The sequence below is a fragment of the Podarcis filfolensis genome, assembly GCF_964270895.1.
Source record: "Podarcis filfolensis genome assembly, chromosome: 9".
Taxonomy (NCBI): Eukaryota; Metazoa; Chordata; class Lepidosauria; order Squamata; family Lacertidae; genus Podarcis; species Podarcis filfolensis.
In genome coordinates this window covers 63,382,476-63,398,829 of record NC_139610.1, presented here as the reverse complement: position 1 = coordinate 63,398,829, position 16,354 = coordinate 63,382,476, and the positions used below count along the sequence as shown (strand labels likewise).

The window sequence follows — 16,354 nt, the reverse complement described above, 5'->3', positions numbered from 1 at the left end:
GTGTCCCGTATTGGAGCTGGAAATACTGATTGATTCATTATGGCCAACGATGCAATTACATTCCTTGGAGGACAAACTACTGCATAGAAATCCTATGACAGAGAGGCAAGTCTACAGGTCTCATCCACAGAAAATGAGGGAGATTTGAATACTCAATCAGGTTTTTGACTCAGTGCCTATGGTCTTAATGCACAAGGTGGTTCTGTAAATGTTAGCTGCTCACTCTCCTGTTCCTTAAACAACCGCATAGCCAAAAAGTAAGAGAGGAAGACTCCGTTCTCAGTCTACAAGAACCATCACAAATGTCTAGTTGTTTTTACTGGGCGGTCTCTTTCCTTAAACACCCCTATAGCTCCTATCGTTGTTGTTCACAGGAATTTTTGGGCAGAAGCTGGAAGACACTGTACGTTACGAGAAAAGATATGGAAATCACCTGGCGCCCATGTTGGTGGAACAGTGTGTGGATTTTATCCGGCTGCGGGGGCTGAAGGAGGAGGGGCTTTTTCGACTGCCTGGCCAGGCCAACCTCGTCAAAGAATTACAGGATGCTTTTGATTGCGGAGAAAAGCCATTGTTTGACAGGTAAGGTGGCGAACAAGCATTTCCCAGGGCAATATGTTAACATTGGGGTCCCCAACATAGGATTGCAGACTTGGCCATCTGTTCCAATGTCCTGCAAGTCAGGAATATTTTGCCCAGCAAGGGGCACAAACCCCTGACCATGAAGTTAAGAGTCTCATGCTTTATCAGCTGAGCTATTCCAGTATTTTTGGATGCCCTGGGTTTCAATCACAGCCCCCTGTTCCTTCTAATATATTTTTTTTAAGCTTTCTGCTTTATTATTTGTTTTCGGGTGGTGGCAGTGTTTTGCCTGTTTTGTGAACTGGGTGTTTTGTGCTGCCTGTGACAGTTTCTCACGTTGAAAGCTGACTGCTGAGATTAGAGCCAAGAGTGTTTAGTAAGTCAAGCGATTGATTGGGAAGTTCTGAGTTCAAATCCCTCCTTCAACCTGAAGCGTTTTCTGCCCTGGACTTCTTGGGGAGGGGAAGGGTGGGGTATAAATTTAATAAAGTAAAATAAAATGAATGAATGAATCTTCCATAATTCAGATGCAACATGTGGCACACAGCAATGAATATATGATTTTGAGCTTCTGTTATATCTACAAAGATCCATCCCATGAAGAATCTGAAGCTCTTTCATCTAACCTTCATTTTCATTCTAGGATAATTTATTAGGTAGATGAACTCAGTGGCAGTCAACATTTCCACGCCAAGGGTTCCCCCTTTAAGTGCAGTATGAGCATGGCATGCCTTGGAACCTGATACATCTTGGGCTCTTTACTTTATAAAAAGTTGACTAAAGCAGGTGGATGATGGAGGCAATAGATAGGCAGATTTTTTCTACCTCTCTCTAGGGATGGCTCACATTATCATTGCTTCCTGAACCAGTATGCCAGTGTTAGGGAATGTTGATGGTTCTGGGGGCCAGATCAGAATTGGCCTTGCAGGCCAAATATGACATCGCATGATTGACAGATGGTCTCTTATCGTGGCTTTGCAAGTCTTCCCAAGCTTCCCATTTAAACCAAACATTGCCAAAATGCAGTCATCCTTCAGAATTTGCGCATCTCCAAAGTTTGCAATTCAATTCTCAGACCAAGCAATGTGTGTGAAAATGCATATATTGGGGCAAAGCGTGCATACTTCTGTGTATATTTAGTGGAAATAACATGCAAAAATGCATTATATTAAAAATGCAAAATTGATTCTGTTGGGGAGCATATTAGGAGAGACTCACACTAAACTTGTGCTAACGTGTTGATGAATTTTCATGAGGAATTTTTTTTTTAAAAAAAAGGCAATCGCAAATGGATGTGGGAATGTGGAGAACTAAATTTAACATGAGAAAAATGAGAAACGGGAATTGATGGATTTGCTGAACCCTTGTCATAATCCACCAGTTGAATGCCAGTTTTTTTATTGCACATTGCGGGGAGGTCTTGCAACTGAACATAAAACAAGTGTTATTTTCTTCTGACAAATGTCAGAACTGCATAAGCAGTTGCTGGCTACCTTACCTTCTCAGGAATTCTTGTTTGTGTTCTAAGCCATTTGCAGTGTGTTTATTCATTCCACAGGGAGAGGTGTGTGTGTGTGTGTGAGAGAGAGAGAGAGAGAGAGAGAGAGAGAGACAGAGAGAGAGACAGAGAGAGAGAGAGAGAGAGAGAGAGAGAGAAGTCCGTTGATATAAGACCCTGCCCTTCAAACTCAAGCTGCCCTTTTTTGCCAGCAAGCACATTTTGCCTCTGCAATTTACTGAGGAGAGTCCGTGCTGTGAGGGATGGTGCCTCTGAGCTCCTGTGTTTGTGTAGCTTAAAGCGCATTTCTGCTGGCCTCAGCGACTGCGTTTCCTGCCGCTCCGTGAAGGCAGTCCGGCAAGATGAGCCCCTGCAGAATAGCCGTGGCCTGCAAAATGGCCTTGGAGGGACTTGGGTTTCCAGCCTATTTCTCACTCGCTGCCTTGAAGGCACGACATGTTTAATTGGGACGGAGCTAACCCGGGTGTCCAAATAAGGCACAGCATGGGAAGATCAAAATCAAAACAGTGCTGCTCATTGCGAGTACTAATGGGGTTTCACGACCCTCCAGTTCCTAGAAAACATTGGGAGAAGGCTTTAGCTCAGCAGCAGAGCCTGGGCTTTGGGCTCTGGGGGCCACAGGCTCAATCCTTGTCACCTCCATGGAGGGCTAGAACAGACCCCTGTCTAGATCCCTGGAGACCCACTGCCAGGTAACACAGACCACAAGTGGGGGACATGTCGCCCACTGGATATTTGCTTTGAACTCCACTCAGCCCCAGCCATGTCAGGCAGGGTGTGAGTTGTAATCCAATAAGATTCGAAAAGTCGCAGGTTCCCCATTCCTGACATAGATAATATTTTACTGGATGGGTCATTGTTTGGGTATAAGGCCGTTTCCTATGCTTTCTGCAACTGAAAGTCAGTGTGAGTAGACTACATAATGGTGTGCAAAATTTAAATTCAGGCTGTGTCTGCATGCCATGATAGCAGTGTTTTACTGTGGCGTGCATTCGTTTTTCTGCGCATTTGCTCAGTGGGACATCTCTCAGGCAAATAGCAACGGCATGTTACTTATCTGATGGGCTGAGTCTCCCTATAGACTTTTGGAAACTTACAACATTTTGTTTTGTGTTTTGTAGCACTCATCACCACTGCTGTTGAAGGAACTTAACTCCCCATATGCATTCTCTCCCTTTCTATTTTCCCCAAGACTGTTTCCCCCACCAAGTTACATAAATACGTGAAATGTTCAGTGAAAGCTATAGCAGATGAAATGCAAATACAAATAGAGCTAAGTGACACTTGTCACAACTTTCATGAATGCTATCAGTGGTGCCAAAAGAATTCTTCCCCTTCTCTGCCATTTTTCAGTACTCCGTGGAAAAGGTTTGCTTATTCAAACATGGCCCTCACTCTCAGTTGCCTTCACTTGCCCTCAGTGATATCCTAATCTGATTGGCTACATATGTTAGACATTCACTTTGCAATTCCTGATTGGAGGAAGAAACACAGCCAGAGAAAACAGTGATAACCAGGACTGGAAAAGCTGAATATTTGTACATCTCTTTTGAAATGAAAATGTGTTTCCTGCTGAAATTTATAATTTCTACTCACAAATTTAAACTAGTAAATGTTTCGTTCGGTTATTTCAGCCACTTCAAACACAGCTCAAATACAATGTTAATCTATGTCTATCTATCATCTATCTATCTATCATCTATCTATCATCTACAGTGGTACCTTGGGTTAAGAACTTAATTCGTTCTGGAGGTCCGTTCTTAACCTGAAACTGTACTTAACCTGAGGTACCACTTTAGCTAATGGGGCCTCCCGCTGCCGCCCCACGATTTCTGTTCTCATTCTGAAGTAAAGTTCTTAACCCGAGGTATTATTTCTGGGTTAGCAGAGTCTGTAACCCGAGGTACCACTGTATCTATATCTATCTATCTATCTATCTATCTATCTATCTATCTATCTATCTATCTATCATCATCTACCCATCTACCCATCCATCCTTCCATCCATCCAAAAAGGACCTCAGGCTGGCGTATCGGGTTCCCCCCCATCCTCTTTTTATTCTTGCAGCAACCTCATCAGGTAGGTTAGGCTAAAAGATGGTATCTGACTCAGGGGCACTCAGCTGATCTTCATAGCTGAGCAGGGATTTGAACCCTTATTTGAACTGAAAGAAATTATCTTGTAATGCTGCGGTGTGCCTGTGAGAAAGCATTTGTAATCCATGTATAATAGAACTTCAATACAAGGTACAAGAGCCCAGCAGAGAGGCAATATGTAAACTTGGCTTTTGGTGGGACTTTAGGAAAAACGAATGTTACTTCTGGGAAGGGAAGCAGACGCCAACAATGCTTCTTCGATTTCCACGCACAAAAATAAGCAGAGTACCAAAGTAGGAAGACTGATGTGATGGGATGGTGAGCTGCTTGTGCGTAAAATCCTGATCCCTCAGAGTTTGGCTAAGTTCCCAAACCTCTGTCTGTGATGGAGCTCCTTAAGCATGGCTCCATCAATCGCTTGTTGAATCGGACAGTGGGCGTTTACGGAACTTCTTCCAGCATAAAAGCTCCTTAACGGAAACGCGTCTTCTGGACTCTCGGCGTGACAGTTTCCGCCGAGGAGTGGGTGTCCCTACGGGAGGTCCTGAAACCTCTCCACTGTTCTCGCTTGAAGTATCTCTGAGCCCTCCCTCCGACTCACTTTCCCTTGTAACTCCACTTCTCCCCCTGCTGGTCCCCTCCTCCGCTGAGTGGTCTCTCTCACCCTCCATGAGCCCTTTCACCTCCTTCGTCTCAGATGACAGTTCCCTGACAACTGAGCACTGGGAAATCAAATGGGTAGAGGTCCCAGGATGTGCTTCTTTTATTAGGTTGGCCGAACTGCAACAATTGTTAGCAGAACTAGGTTTTGCTGTATGCACAGTGGGGAGTTGCATACATGGTGGTGAGCTGTTTGAGAAGACGATGACATTTGTTTATGTTCAGATTCCCCCACCCCTGACCACAAATACACATTAAGAAAACGAAGCATTGGGTTCCATTAGTTGAACAATAAAAGGGAAAGGGGGGGTTGAATTTTAGAGCCACATTACATGCTTGCTGCAAAATTGATTCAAAGCCATCTGGTAATTTATTGTGCTTTTACAGGTGGGGGGGGCATTTATATATATACAGTAAATGTTATAGCTTTTTAATTGGAATTTGAAGAAGGTATGGGAGTACAGTGGTGCCTTGGGTTAAGAACTTAATTCGTTCCGGAGGTCCGTTCTTAACCTGAAACTGTTCTTAACCTGAAGCAGTACTTTAGCTAATGGGGCCTCCCGCAGCTGCTGCGCCACCGGAGCACGATTTCTGTTCTCATCCTGATGCAAAGTTCTTAACCCGAGGTACTATTTCTGCGTTAACGGAGTCTGTAACCTGAAGCGTATGTAACCTGAAGCGTATGTAACCCGAGGTACCACTGTATGCTCAAGCAAGCACTCATCATTTTGGAATTTTCTACTTTTGAACTAAATAGCTGTGACTCTGTTTTGTGTGTGTGTGTGTGTGTGTGTGTGTGTGTGTGTGTGTAGATATCTTAGAGATAAATATTCTGAAGATATATGTACACAATATGAATAGGGGTTCCTCAAGAAGATGTGGTAGCATTAATACACAAACCCAATTTATCTGGAGCATTTATCCGACTGACAATAATGAAGTTACTGTATTTTTTGCACCATAACACTCACTTTTTTCCTCCTAGAAAGTAAGGGGAAATGTCTGTGCGTGTTATGGAGCGAATGCCTATGGATGGCGGGGGGGATCTGCTGCAGTCGTGAGCAGAGGATCCATGGTTCCCCTTCCTTCCCTCCTCCGTGGCTTGCTTTGAAACAGCAAAGCGGGAGAAGAGCCACTGAGTGGGGAGGAGAGAGGGACAGAGAGCCTGCTTGCTTTAAAGGAGCAAAGCAGGAGAGGAGAGGAGCCTTCTCCTCTTATACCCCTCTTCTGCATTATTAACAGCATCCTTCTCCACACACCCCACGCGTGTTCCTTGTCCCTTGAGTGCTTTTCCTTCCCTCCCCACTTAAAACGTGGTTACAAAGCACGGATCCACATGGATCCTCAGGATTTTTGCACTGGGTCACCCCAAATTCATCATCAGATCACATAGCATGTCCATGGCTACAGCTTGCACCAAAAAAATCACGCACCCACTGTTGCCTGGGACCGCAGTGGTGCAAAAACATGGTTACAAAGCATGGATCCATATGGATCCTCAGGATTTTTGCATTGGGCTACCCCAACCTCACCGTCAGATCACATGTCTGTGGCCACAGCATGAACCACAAAAATCATACGTCCGCTGTTTCGTTTAGAATATTTTTTTTCTTGTTTTCCTCCTCTAAAAACTATGTGCGTGTTATGGTTGGGTGCGTGTTATAGAGCGAAAAATACGGTACATTGGAAAGTCAGTGCAGTCCTTTGGCTGTGATCTCAAGAGGATCTTTGGATGTGCATGCACAATGATATATGTTTCTTTCATATTCTCTAACAGTGTTACTTGGGCACAGCCCCTAGTTTCAAAAATGGCCAGTCAGACAACTAGACATGCCGCCAAAGCCCATATTTCCTGACTCCAAAGATTAGAGTCTGGAGCTTGTAATGCACACCTCAAATTGGCATTGGGTGAGTAGGAAAGGAGGAGGAGTTGATGAGAAGGTAGGGGCAATTTTCTCTCCATATCTGGTAAATTTTTTGGGGGGGGGAGAAGCTCAGGAAACACTTGGATAAAAAATAAGCTTTTTCCAATGATGCTTTAAGAGTGTAACACTACAGGTTGTAAGGGGAATGAGTTCTGGGCTCCGTGGGCATGCACAAAGACTAGGGTGCCATAGAGTATGCTTTCCTAAGCAACATCTGTAATGGTGGGGAGGAAACATTGTTCCTATAAGTCTGATGAAAACACCAATAACAATACAGTAAAACCCAGAGGAGACATTTTTCCTTAGAACATGCAAAACCCTGTGAGAAATTGGGTGGCTTGTTGTTGTTTAGTCGTTTAGTCATGTCCGACTCTTCGTGACCCCATGGACCAGAGCACGCCAGGCACTCCTGTCTTCCACTGCCTCCCACAGTTTGGTCAAACTCATGCTGGTAGCTTCGAGAACACTGTCCAACCATCTCGTCCTCTGTCGTCCCCTTCTCCTTGTGCCCTCAATCTTTCCCAACATCAGGGTCTTTTCCAGGGAGTCTTCTCTTTTCAGGAGGTGGCCAAAGTATTGGAGTCTCAGCTTCAGGATCTGTCCTTCCAGTGAGCACTCAGGGCTGATTTCCTTCAGAATGGATAGGTTTGATCTTCTTGCAGTCCATGGAACCCTCAAGAGTCTCCTCCAGCACCATAATTCAAAAGCATCAATTCTTCGGCAATCAGCCTTCTTTATGGTCCAGCTCTCACTTCCATACATCACTACTGGGAAAACCATAGCTTTAACAATACGGACCTTTGTCAGCAAGGTGATGTCTCTGCTTTTAAAGATGCTGTCTAGGTGGGTGGCTACTTTCATGTAAATGAGCAGGATTTAACTGTGGCAAGATAAAGGAGCAATGCAGTAGAGCGGGGGACCTGTGGACTTCAGACTGAATGCTGCTCTCCAGGCCACCCTGGCCAAGACACACCCCTTCTCCCCAAGCCATGTCTCTCACGAATCTTACTCCATGCCTTTCTCAAGTGTCTCTGCCTGGCTGCAATGTGTCTTAGGGCCGTATTGATGTCTCCTGGTTCTCTGGGCAGAGGACAGAGAGATGGGTGCAGGTGGTACTGGTGGGAGAAACCGCTTAAGTTTGGTGTGGCTCTAGCCCTGTCCACTTTGGGGTCTGACTGCCCTCCCAACCACCACCACCACTAGCATGTGGCATTCTGAAAGGTTGCCTATGACAGAATGTCTTGGTCTGAAAAAGGCTCCACGACCCTAGATTAACAGAAGAGCATCGTGCCTGAAAACATTTTATGGACAATAATGCTTAAGGAACCCATTGCTCCAAGGCCTTAGCCTAGCGCATGGGTAGGCAAACTAAGGCTAGGGGTCCAGATCCAGCCCACGGACAGTCTGGGAATCAGCATGTTTTTACATGACTAGAATGTGTCCTTTTATTTAAAATGCATCTCTGGGTTATTTGTGGGGCATAGGAATTCGTTCTTCTTTTTTCTAAAATATAGTCTGGCCCCCCACAAGGTCTGAGAGACAGTGGACCAGCCCCCTGCTGAAAACGTTTGCTGACCCCTGGCCTAGTGTGACCAACTGGCCATAATTGTTTCAAGCTACTAACTTAGTAACACTGGATCAATATCCCCTCTCAAGTTTCCCCCCAAATATTCTCTCTGAAAAAGGGGGGTGGTTTTCTGCTGTTTTTGTGGGGGAAGAAATTTTCAGGAGATTGTTGTTGTTTACTACCCCTGCCAGGAAGTGCAGCCAGCAGGAAGCTATGGAGGGTGTGTTGTGCTGCTTCCTGGAAGCCACACTTCCTGGAATGCCTTGGGGATGTGCCAGAACGTAGTGTTGCTTCTAAGGCATTCTAGGAAAGGTGCTTGGCAGGCTACTGAGGAGAGTCTCTTGCCCTGCTCTGAGTGATGTAGGCTGCTTCCTTATCTGTCTTTTTTTTAAGTTGAGAAAACCATTGGCCTTCTTGTAATTTTAATGCTTCTTGGGAGAAAAGCAATGACAAACCTAGACAGCATCTTAAATAGCAGAGACATCACCTTGCTGACAAAGGTCCGTATAGTTGAAAGCTATGGTTTTCCCAGTAGTGATGTATGAAAGTGAGAGCTGGACCATAAAGAAGGCTGATCATCGAAGAATTGATGCTTTTGAATTATGGTGCTGGAGGAGACTCTTGAGAGTCCCATGGACTGCAAGAAGATCAAACGTATCCATTCTGAAGGAAATCATCCCTGAGTGTTCACTGGAAGGACAGATCCTGAAGCTGAGGCTCCAATACTTTGGCCACCTCATGAGAAGAGAAGACTCCCTGGAAAAGACCCTGATGTTGGGAAAGATGGAGGGCACAAGGAGAAGGGGACGACAGAGGAGGAGATGGTTGGACATTGTTCTCGAAGCTACCAGCATGAGTTTGACCAAACTGCGGGAGGCAGTGGAAGACAAGAGTGCCTGGCGTGCTCTGGTCCATGGGGTCACGAAATCGGACACGACTAAACGACTAAACAACAACAAAGCAGCAGAAAATGTTAGAGACCTTTCTTTATCTCCCTCCACAATATTTCAGGAGGATTCATTTCATCACCCAATGAATGGTCGCAGAAGAAAAGAGAATTCCAGAATTTCCAGCGCAGCTCTTAACTTCTCACCAATCAACATTGAAAGGACCTTGGACAATAGCTGCCTGCTGTCCAGGGTCCTGTCCCAGCCACCTTTCTATTGTTCTTCCTAGCAAGCATCTTTCCTACGGAGGTTGAATTGTGCCCTGTGCATGCTAAATTAGGCACAACACAGAAAGGCTGACATGCAGGGCAAGCTGCCTGCTTAAGATACCATACTCCCATTCTCAGCTCAGTTAATGGTTTCCGCCTTAGAGTTAATTACACAGTGGCTGGCACCTGTTTAGCAGTGCTATCCATCACAGAGTCTCGAAGCAATGAGCAGGCATTAATAAATAAAGCTGCTCAATTTTCATGCGAGGAAGTATCATCATCTCTTTTTCCACAGAAGGGACACCCAGCCATCAATTAGGATGTGGTGGTATGACAAGTTGCAAGACGTAATCGCTCCACTTTATTCTGCACTAATCTGGCTTCGTTTGGAGTGTTGTGTCCAGAATGCAACGCCTTGCTTTAAGAAGCATAGCTTTGAAAAGAGTTCAGAGAAACACAATGGCCAGGAGCATGAAAAGCAAGTTCTATGAAGAAAGGCTGAAGGAACTGGGAATATCTATCCTAGAGAGGAGTGAGGGAACACATAGAAAATAATGATTTCGCTGAGGTATACTGAAGAAAAACAGCATATGATATATAGAGAAAATGGGGAAATGAACTCTTTCTTAAGTTAGGCCTCTGCAGGGTAGAAACTCCTTCAGAACTATTCTTCCTCCCAACTCCTCCAATGGTCAAATCTTACCCATCTTCTTCACAGACAGCTAACTTCTGACTGATGAGGCTCCATCAGAGTCTCCTGTCATTGAGACCAATAGCAGAATTAACCCCTTAAGTCACACACCAAATGAACCCCATTGTTGGACTTCCAACACTCTGCTCAATAGAGATCTTAAAGGTTGTACTAGTCGCCTTCAAGGCCCCTTCCCATTTTACAATTCTATAACATGACTATTCCAAGCTGACTTGATAGGTGCTAACAATCATAATTGATTGGGATATAATTATAGCAATGCTATTTAATTATTTACATAATGTCTGGGGATATTCTGAACACTTCATATACAATCTCATTATTCCTTAAAACAGCTCCGTAAGGTAGGTTGGTATTATTATATCCCCATCTTGCAGATGATATAGACTTGTGTCACCTTGAGTGGTCTTGTCAAGGTGTGAACTTGGTATTTTCTGAACCCTAGATAATCTGTTACAATGGAATGACAATGTGCAATTAATGTATGATTACTTACAGGCCAAATCTATGGGGGAACATACTTGTACCAACAACCCCAAGGACAAAAGACTGAATCCCTTTTATTCTAGATGATTTATTTTTTTTAATCTTGCGTTCTTCCAAGGAGCTCAGGGCAGTGTACATGCCCTCCCCTTTTAAATTCACAACATTCCTGTAAGGTTGTTTAGGCTGAGAGGCAACAGTGAGTTGCCCAAGGTCATACATTTGAACATGTGCCTCTCCAGTTGAAGGCAATGCTATAACCACTATACCGCATTGTATTTCCCCAAGAACATACCCTCGAGTACATAATGAATAACATCCATATTTTTGACAGCTGTTCAACCCAAATTACCCCAATATTTCATTATACTCCAAAGTCAGGAGTTTGTTGCTTTTAGCTCCACTGCAATTTTGTTTGGACAGACTTAAAATTATACATTTGACTGACTATATTTTAGGAGCAAACCATCTTTTTTTACCTCTGCTTATGCAAACAGGCCTTCAATTATATAGACAAACAAGAAATTAAATGGAAAATGGAAATCTTTTAAAGGAAATTTTTAATGAAAGAAATTGAATTGGATTTCTCACCTCACCCCCCGCAACACACACTTTTTTAAAAAAAAGTAAATTATCTTTCTCATCATTTGTTCGCATTGCCATTGTTGTATGATTACGAAGATCTGTTAGAGGAGGAAAATATTTGAAATGTCACAGAGATGGGTATTAATATTTATGTGGGAACATTTTCCTGGGCAATTTCCATAGGTAAACAAAGTCTAGGTATCAGAGGAATTTAAAAGTGGGTCAGCTGAGGTAGGATATGCATAACTGAGATGGTATAATGATATTGTGTATCACATAAACAACATCGAGCGTGATCTTACGTATTGTTGTCTAAAGGGAACTAACTGCAATTAATGTTATTCATGCTGTCTGGGAAATAGTTATGCGATTTAGATTTTTAAGAGTTGGCCATGGACTTTGGAATTTATTTGTTAAAACCCCTTTTATCACTCAGTTGTATAAGCTTAGGCCCCCTACGGGGCTGGATTTAGGTTTGATGAGGCCCTCAGCTACTGAAGGTAATGGGGCCCTTTATATGTCCAGCTGTCAACAACAAATTTTCACTGTTTTTTGTGTTGAATATATGCTATATGGTAATTTATGGACCTAATAGGTATCTAAAGCCATTTGCACATGTTGCCATGCATCCAGTCCATGCAGAATGTAGGCCCCCTATATATAGAAATGAGCAAACCAGTGATACAGTGGTACCTCGGGTTAAGTACTTAATTCGTTCCGGAGGTCCGTTCTTAACCTGAAACTGTTCTTAACCTGAAGCACCACTTTAGCTAATGCGGCCTCCCGCTGCCGCCGCGCCACCAGAGCACGATTTCTGTTCTTATCCTGAAGCAAAGTTCTTAACCTGAAGCACTATTTCTTTTTTTTAAAAAATAATGTTTATTCATTTTCCAAACAAATTTTATACAATCAACAAATTATTTTGCACTCATTCTTCAATTTTTGACTTCCCTCAGTTTCTCTGTCAATCTTTCGTAAAAATTCTATTTATTGACGCATTTCTAAACCTGATATTGCCTTTCCCAACTCCTTTTCCTCTTACTCTCTTTTTTGCAATATTTTTAACTATCTCACAGAGTCTCTTCAAAACCAACAAGCGTTGTCTGTACATCACATATATTTTTCAGATATTCTGTAAATTTCCCCCAGTCCTCGATAAACTTTTGGTCTTTCTGATATCGAATCTTCCCAGTCAATTTGCCCGATTCTGCATATTCAGTCAATTTCCTTCTCCATTCTTCCACTGTTGGAATTTCTTCCTGTTTCCATCTTTGGGCCAGAAGTATCCTTGCGGCAGTCACTGCATATTGAAACAGTTTACAGTCTCTCTTATTAATTTCATTTCCTACCATTCCTAATAGAAAGGCCTCTGGTTTTTTAACGAACGTATATTTCAACATCTTTTTCAATTCATTGTATATCATTTCCCAGAAGTCTTTCACCCTTTTACACTCCCACCACATATGATAGAAAGTACCTTCTTTTTCTTTACATTTCCAACACTTATTGCATGTTTTATACATTTTGGCCAGTTTAACTGGCGTTATATACCATCTGTAGAACATTTTCATTACATTTTCTTTCAACGCAGTACATGCCGTGAATTTTAACCTTTCATTCCATAATTTCATCCAATCATCATACTGTATATTATAACCAAAATCTCTTGCCCAGTGTATCATTACTGCTTTTACCTCTTCATCTTTTGTATGCCACTCCAGCAACATTTTATACATTTTAGACAGATTTTTATACTCATTATTCAATACCTCCACTTGGAATTTTGATTCTTTACCTTCATACCCACACATTTTACAATCTTTTTTAAACATTTCATTAATCTGAAAGTAATGTAGCCAGTCGTAAACAGATTCTTTCACCTCTTCATAAGTTTTCATTTTCCATCCCCCCACCTCTTGTTACCAATTCTCCATATGTTATCCACCTCCCCCTCATATTATTTTTTTTCACACTCATCACTTCTAATGGTGAAATCCAATGGGGGAGTCTAGGGTTCCGGAGGGTTCCGGAGTCCGTTCTTAACCTGAAACTGTTCTTAACCTGAAGCACCACTTTAGCTAATGTGGCCTCCCGCTGCCGCCGCACCACCAGAGCATGATTTCTGTTCTTATCCTGAAGCAAAGTTCTTAACCTGAAGCACTATTTCTGGCTTAGTGGAGTGTGTAACCTGAAGCGTATGTAACCTGAAGCGTATGTAACCCGAGGTACCACTGTATTTTAGGGAGCAGACTAGCTGGCAGGGCCCATTACTTACATCCTAGGAGCCTACACAACACAAAACACTGTTGCTGTATGTAGGTTTTATTTTATTTGTTTTTTTATCTTATATTTTGGAAATGTACATCCAGGGTTTTTTCCCCTCATTTTTTTGCCCCCCCCCCAAGAGAGTGTGGCCCTAAACTATAGCTTCTTTAGCTTATATGTAAATCCGGCACTGGCCCCCTATGACATCAGAGCAACTACACCAATGGGAGCAGCAGTGTGACATCGCGGTCTGAAAAGTCTCACTCTGATGTCAGAGTCGATGTGGCAGCTGTATTAGTAGAAGCAGGCAAGCAAAGGGGTAAACAGGCAGGAAGACTACAAGAGTCAGAAGAGGAGTGGAATGCCAGCCATATGCTATGCTTTAAAAACAAAGCAAAAAAACACCATCCACAATTTATTCAGCACATTATATCCCAGGCTTCTACAACATTTCTCAGGCTGGGGTATATGACAGGTCTTTTGATTGAGCTGAGAGTTGGTGACTGGCCCATGACTTAAATAAGGATATATTGTGCTCCTAGCACCAGATCTGGGCTAGTTCAAGCATACTGCTATTTCTTAGAAAAAACAATTTTTTATTTAGAAAAGCTTTCCCCCTCCTGGTTGTCTGGAAATATCCTCGGAGACCAATGGGTGATGATGACAGATATAGGGAATGCATATCAAGCACACCTGGGAACTGGGGAGACTGTAATTTTGGCAAAGAGATTAATAAAACACAAGACAAGCAGAACACATGGTCACCAGAGGGCTGGGGCAGAATCTCGCTCCCATCACGTTGAAATGCAGTGGTTTTATATAGCCCTCAGCTGGAGGTATTCATTTGTCACTGTTCCTCGCTGAGCACCGCGCTCCGAGTCATGCACACAGGTCAGTGGGGAAGTTGCTCCTTCAACAGCAAAAAGATCATTTCCCTTTGTGGAAAACAGCAAGCCATATTATGCTCATCAATACTGTTCAAGGGGTAGATTCCAAACCCCTTGATGTTGCACAGATAACATGGACTTCAAAGATACAAGTCATTTCAGAGCCATCATTTCTAGCTGAACTCTTGCGGCCCGTTGGTGGGGCACAAAATGGTTAGGTGCTTTCATTTCATTTCATATACTTCTGCACCATTCTTCAACCCTGAAGAGAAGATTTGTTTGGCTCACGCAGGCCCTTGCCCTACTGGCACATACAGGAGTTCATCCTGAGACAGCCATCCTTTGATATAACTCTGCTGTTCTTTGTCCTAATCTGTGCAGCGTAAGCCACATAGAGCAGCCACTGGAACAATTCCTGTGCTTATATAGCAGCCAGCATTGTATATAATTACCAAAGATCCCAAGTTGGAAGGGACCCCAAAGGTCATCCAGTCCAAACCCCTGAAATGCAGCAATCACAACTAAAGAATCCCTGACAGATGGTCGTTCAGCCTCTGTTTAAAAACCTCGAAGAAGAATCCACCACTTTCTGCGGTAGCCCGTTCCAAGATGCACAGCTCTTGCCACCAGAAAGTTTTTCCTAATATCTAGTTGCAATCTCCTTTCTTGTCATTTGGATCCATTGGTTCAGGTCTGGAGCAGCGGAAAACAAGATTGCGCCATCTTCCACGTGACAGCCCTTCAGATATTTGAAGGTGGCTAGCATAATCACCTCTCAAGTCTTCTCCAAGCTAAACATACCCAACTCCCTCAAATGTTCTTCATAGCACTTGGTTTCCAGACCCTTGATCATCTTGGTTACACTCCTGTACACATATTCCGTCTTGTCAATCTCCTTCTTAAACTGTGGTGTCCAGAACTGGACACAGTACTCCAGGTGTGGTCTGACCAACACAGAATAGAGTGGTACTACAGTGCCTGGCATGCTCTGGTCCATGGGGTCATGAAGAGTTGGACACAACTAAACCACTAAACAACAACAACCAGTAGTGCTATTACTTCCCTTGATCTGGCCACTATACTTCTGCGGATGCAACCAAGAATACCATTAGCAAAAAATTTTTGCTGCTGCATCACACTGTTGACTCACATTAAGCTTGTGGTCTACTAAGACCCTAAGATCCTAAGCTATTGTTGGGTTCATTATAAAATGTGTTCCCCTTTCCTAAAGCACGGTGAACCAGGATACTAGATAGCCCATTCTGAATGAATGATTTACCACAACAGGTATACTAACAGGTGCATCCAACTAATTCTCAATCAAAGTACCCCCACTGAAATTAATAGGCCTGTGTTGGCTATTAGTACAGTTGCCATATGTCCAGAATTTCCTGGACATATCCAGAATACTGCTGTCTCTAGCAGCGTCCTGGCGGAAATTGATGAAATCTGGACGTATGGCAGCTCAGCAACTTTTCTGTCCAGATTTTCACTGTTTGAAATACCACAGTCCTAGCTGGCTACAGCACTTCCATTGCAGGTGAATGTTTCAGAAAAAGACCCCCTGCAAGTGATTGGGTCAGGCCTTGGGCAATAACAAGCCGTACTTCCTCTTGGCAGCCCACTGCATATCGAGGAAGGAAGTGATTGGGCAGAAAGAAAGACAAAAGGGCATTGAAAAGTCCCTCACCAGCATAAAAACCAGGGCAGTCTCCGATACAAGTGTTAGAATTCCTGCTCCATGATTGCAGTCATGGGATTTTTGTCTATTACATGATGGTGTATGTTTTGACTCTACAAAGTGGGAAGTGATGGAAATAGGATGTTTGTTTTACTGTGTTGCGTGAAGTGGGACTATTGTCCTTTGTTCTCTCTCTTTGCTGTCTGATGCTAGAGAGAGAGAGAGAGGGAGCCATG

At 43.3% G+C, this 16,354-nt stretch overlaps 1 protein-coding gene across 8 annotated transcripts in view; it reads left to right on the top strand.

Moving 5' to 3' along the window:
• ARHGAP24 (Rho GTPase activating protein 24) overlaps positions 1-16,354 on the top strand; it is a 399,589-nt gene that overhangs the window by 361,763 nt on the left and 21,472 nt on the right. For all 8 annotated transcript variants that reach the window (XR_014538431.1, XM_083571255.1, XM_083571256.1 and 5 more), the window contains one exon: positions 375-582. Coding sequence is in view for 7 of the 8 variants with exons in the window: in XM_083571255.1 (XP_083427381.1) it covers positions 375-582 (208 nt within the window). In the remaining variant the exon portion in view is untranslated. The remainder of the gene's footprint in view (positions 1-374; positions 583-16,354) is intronic.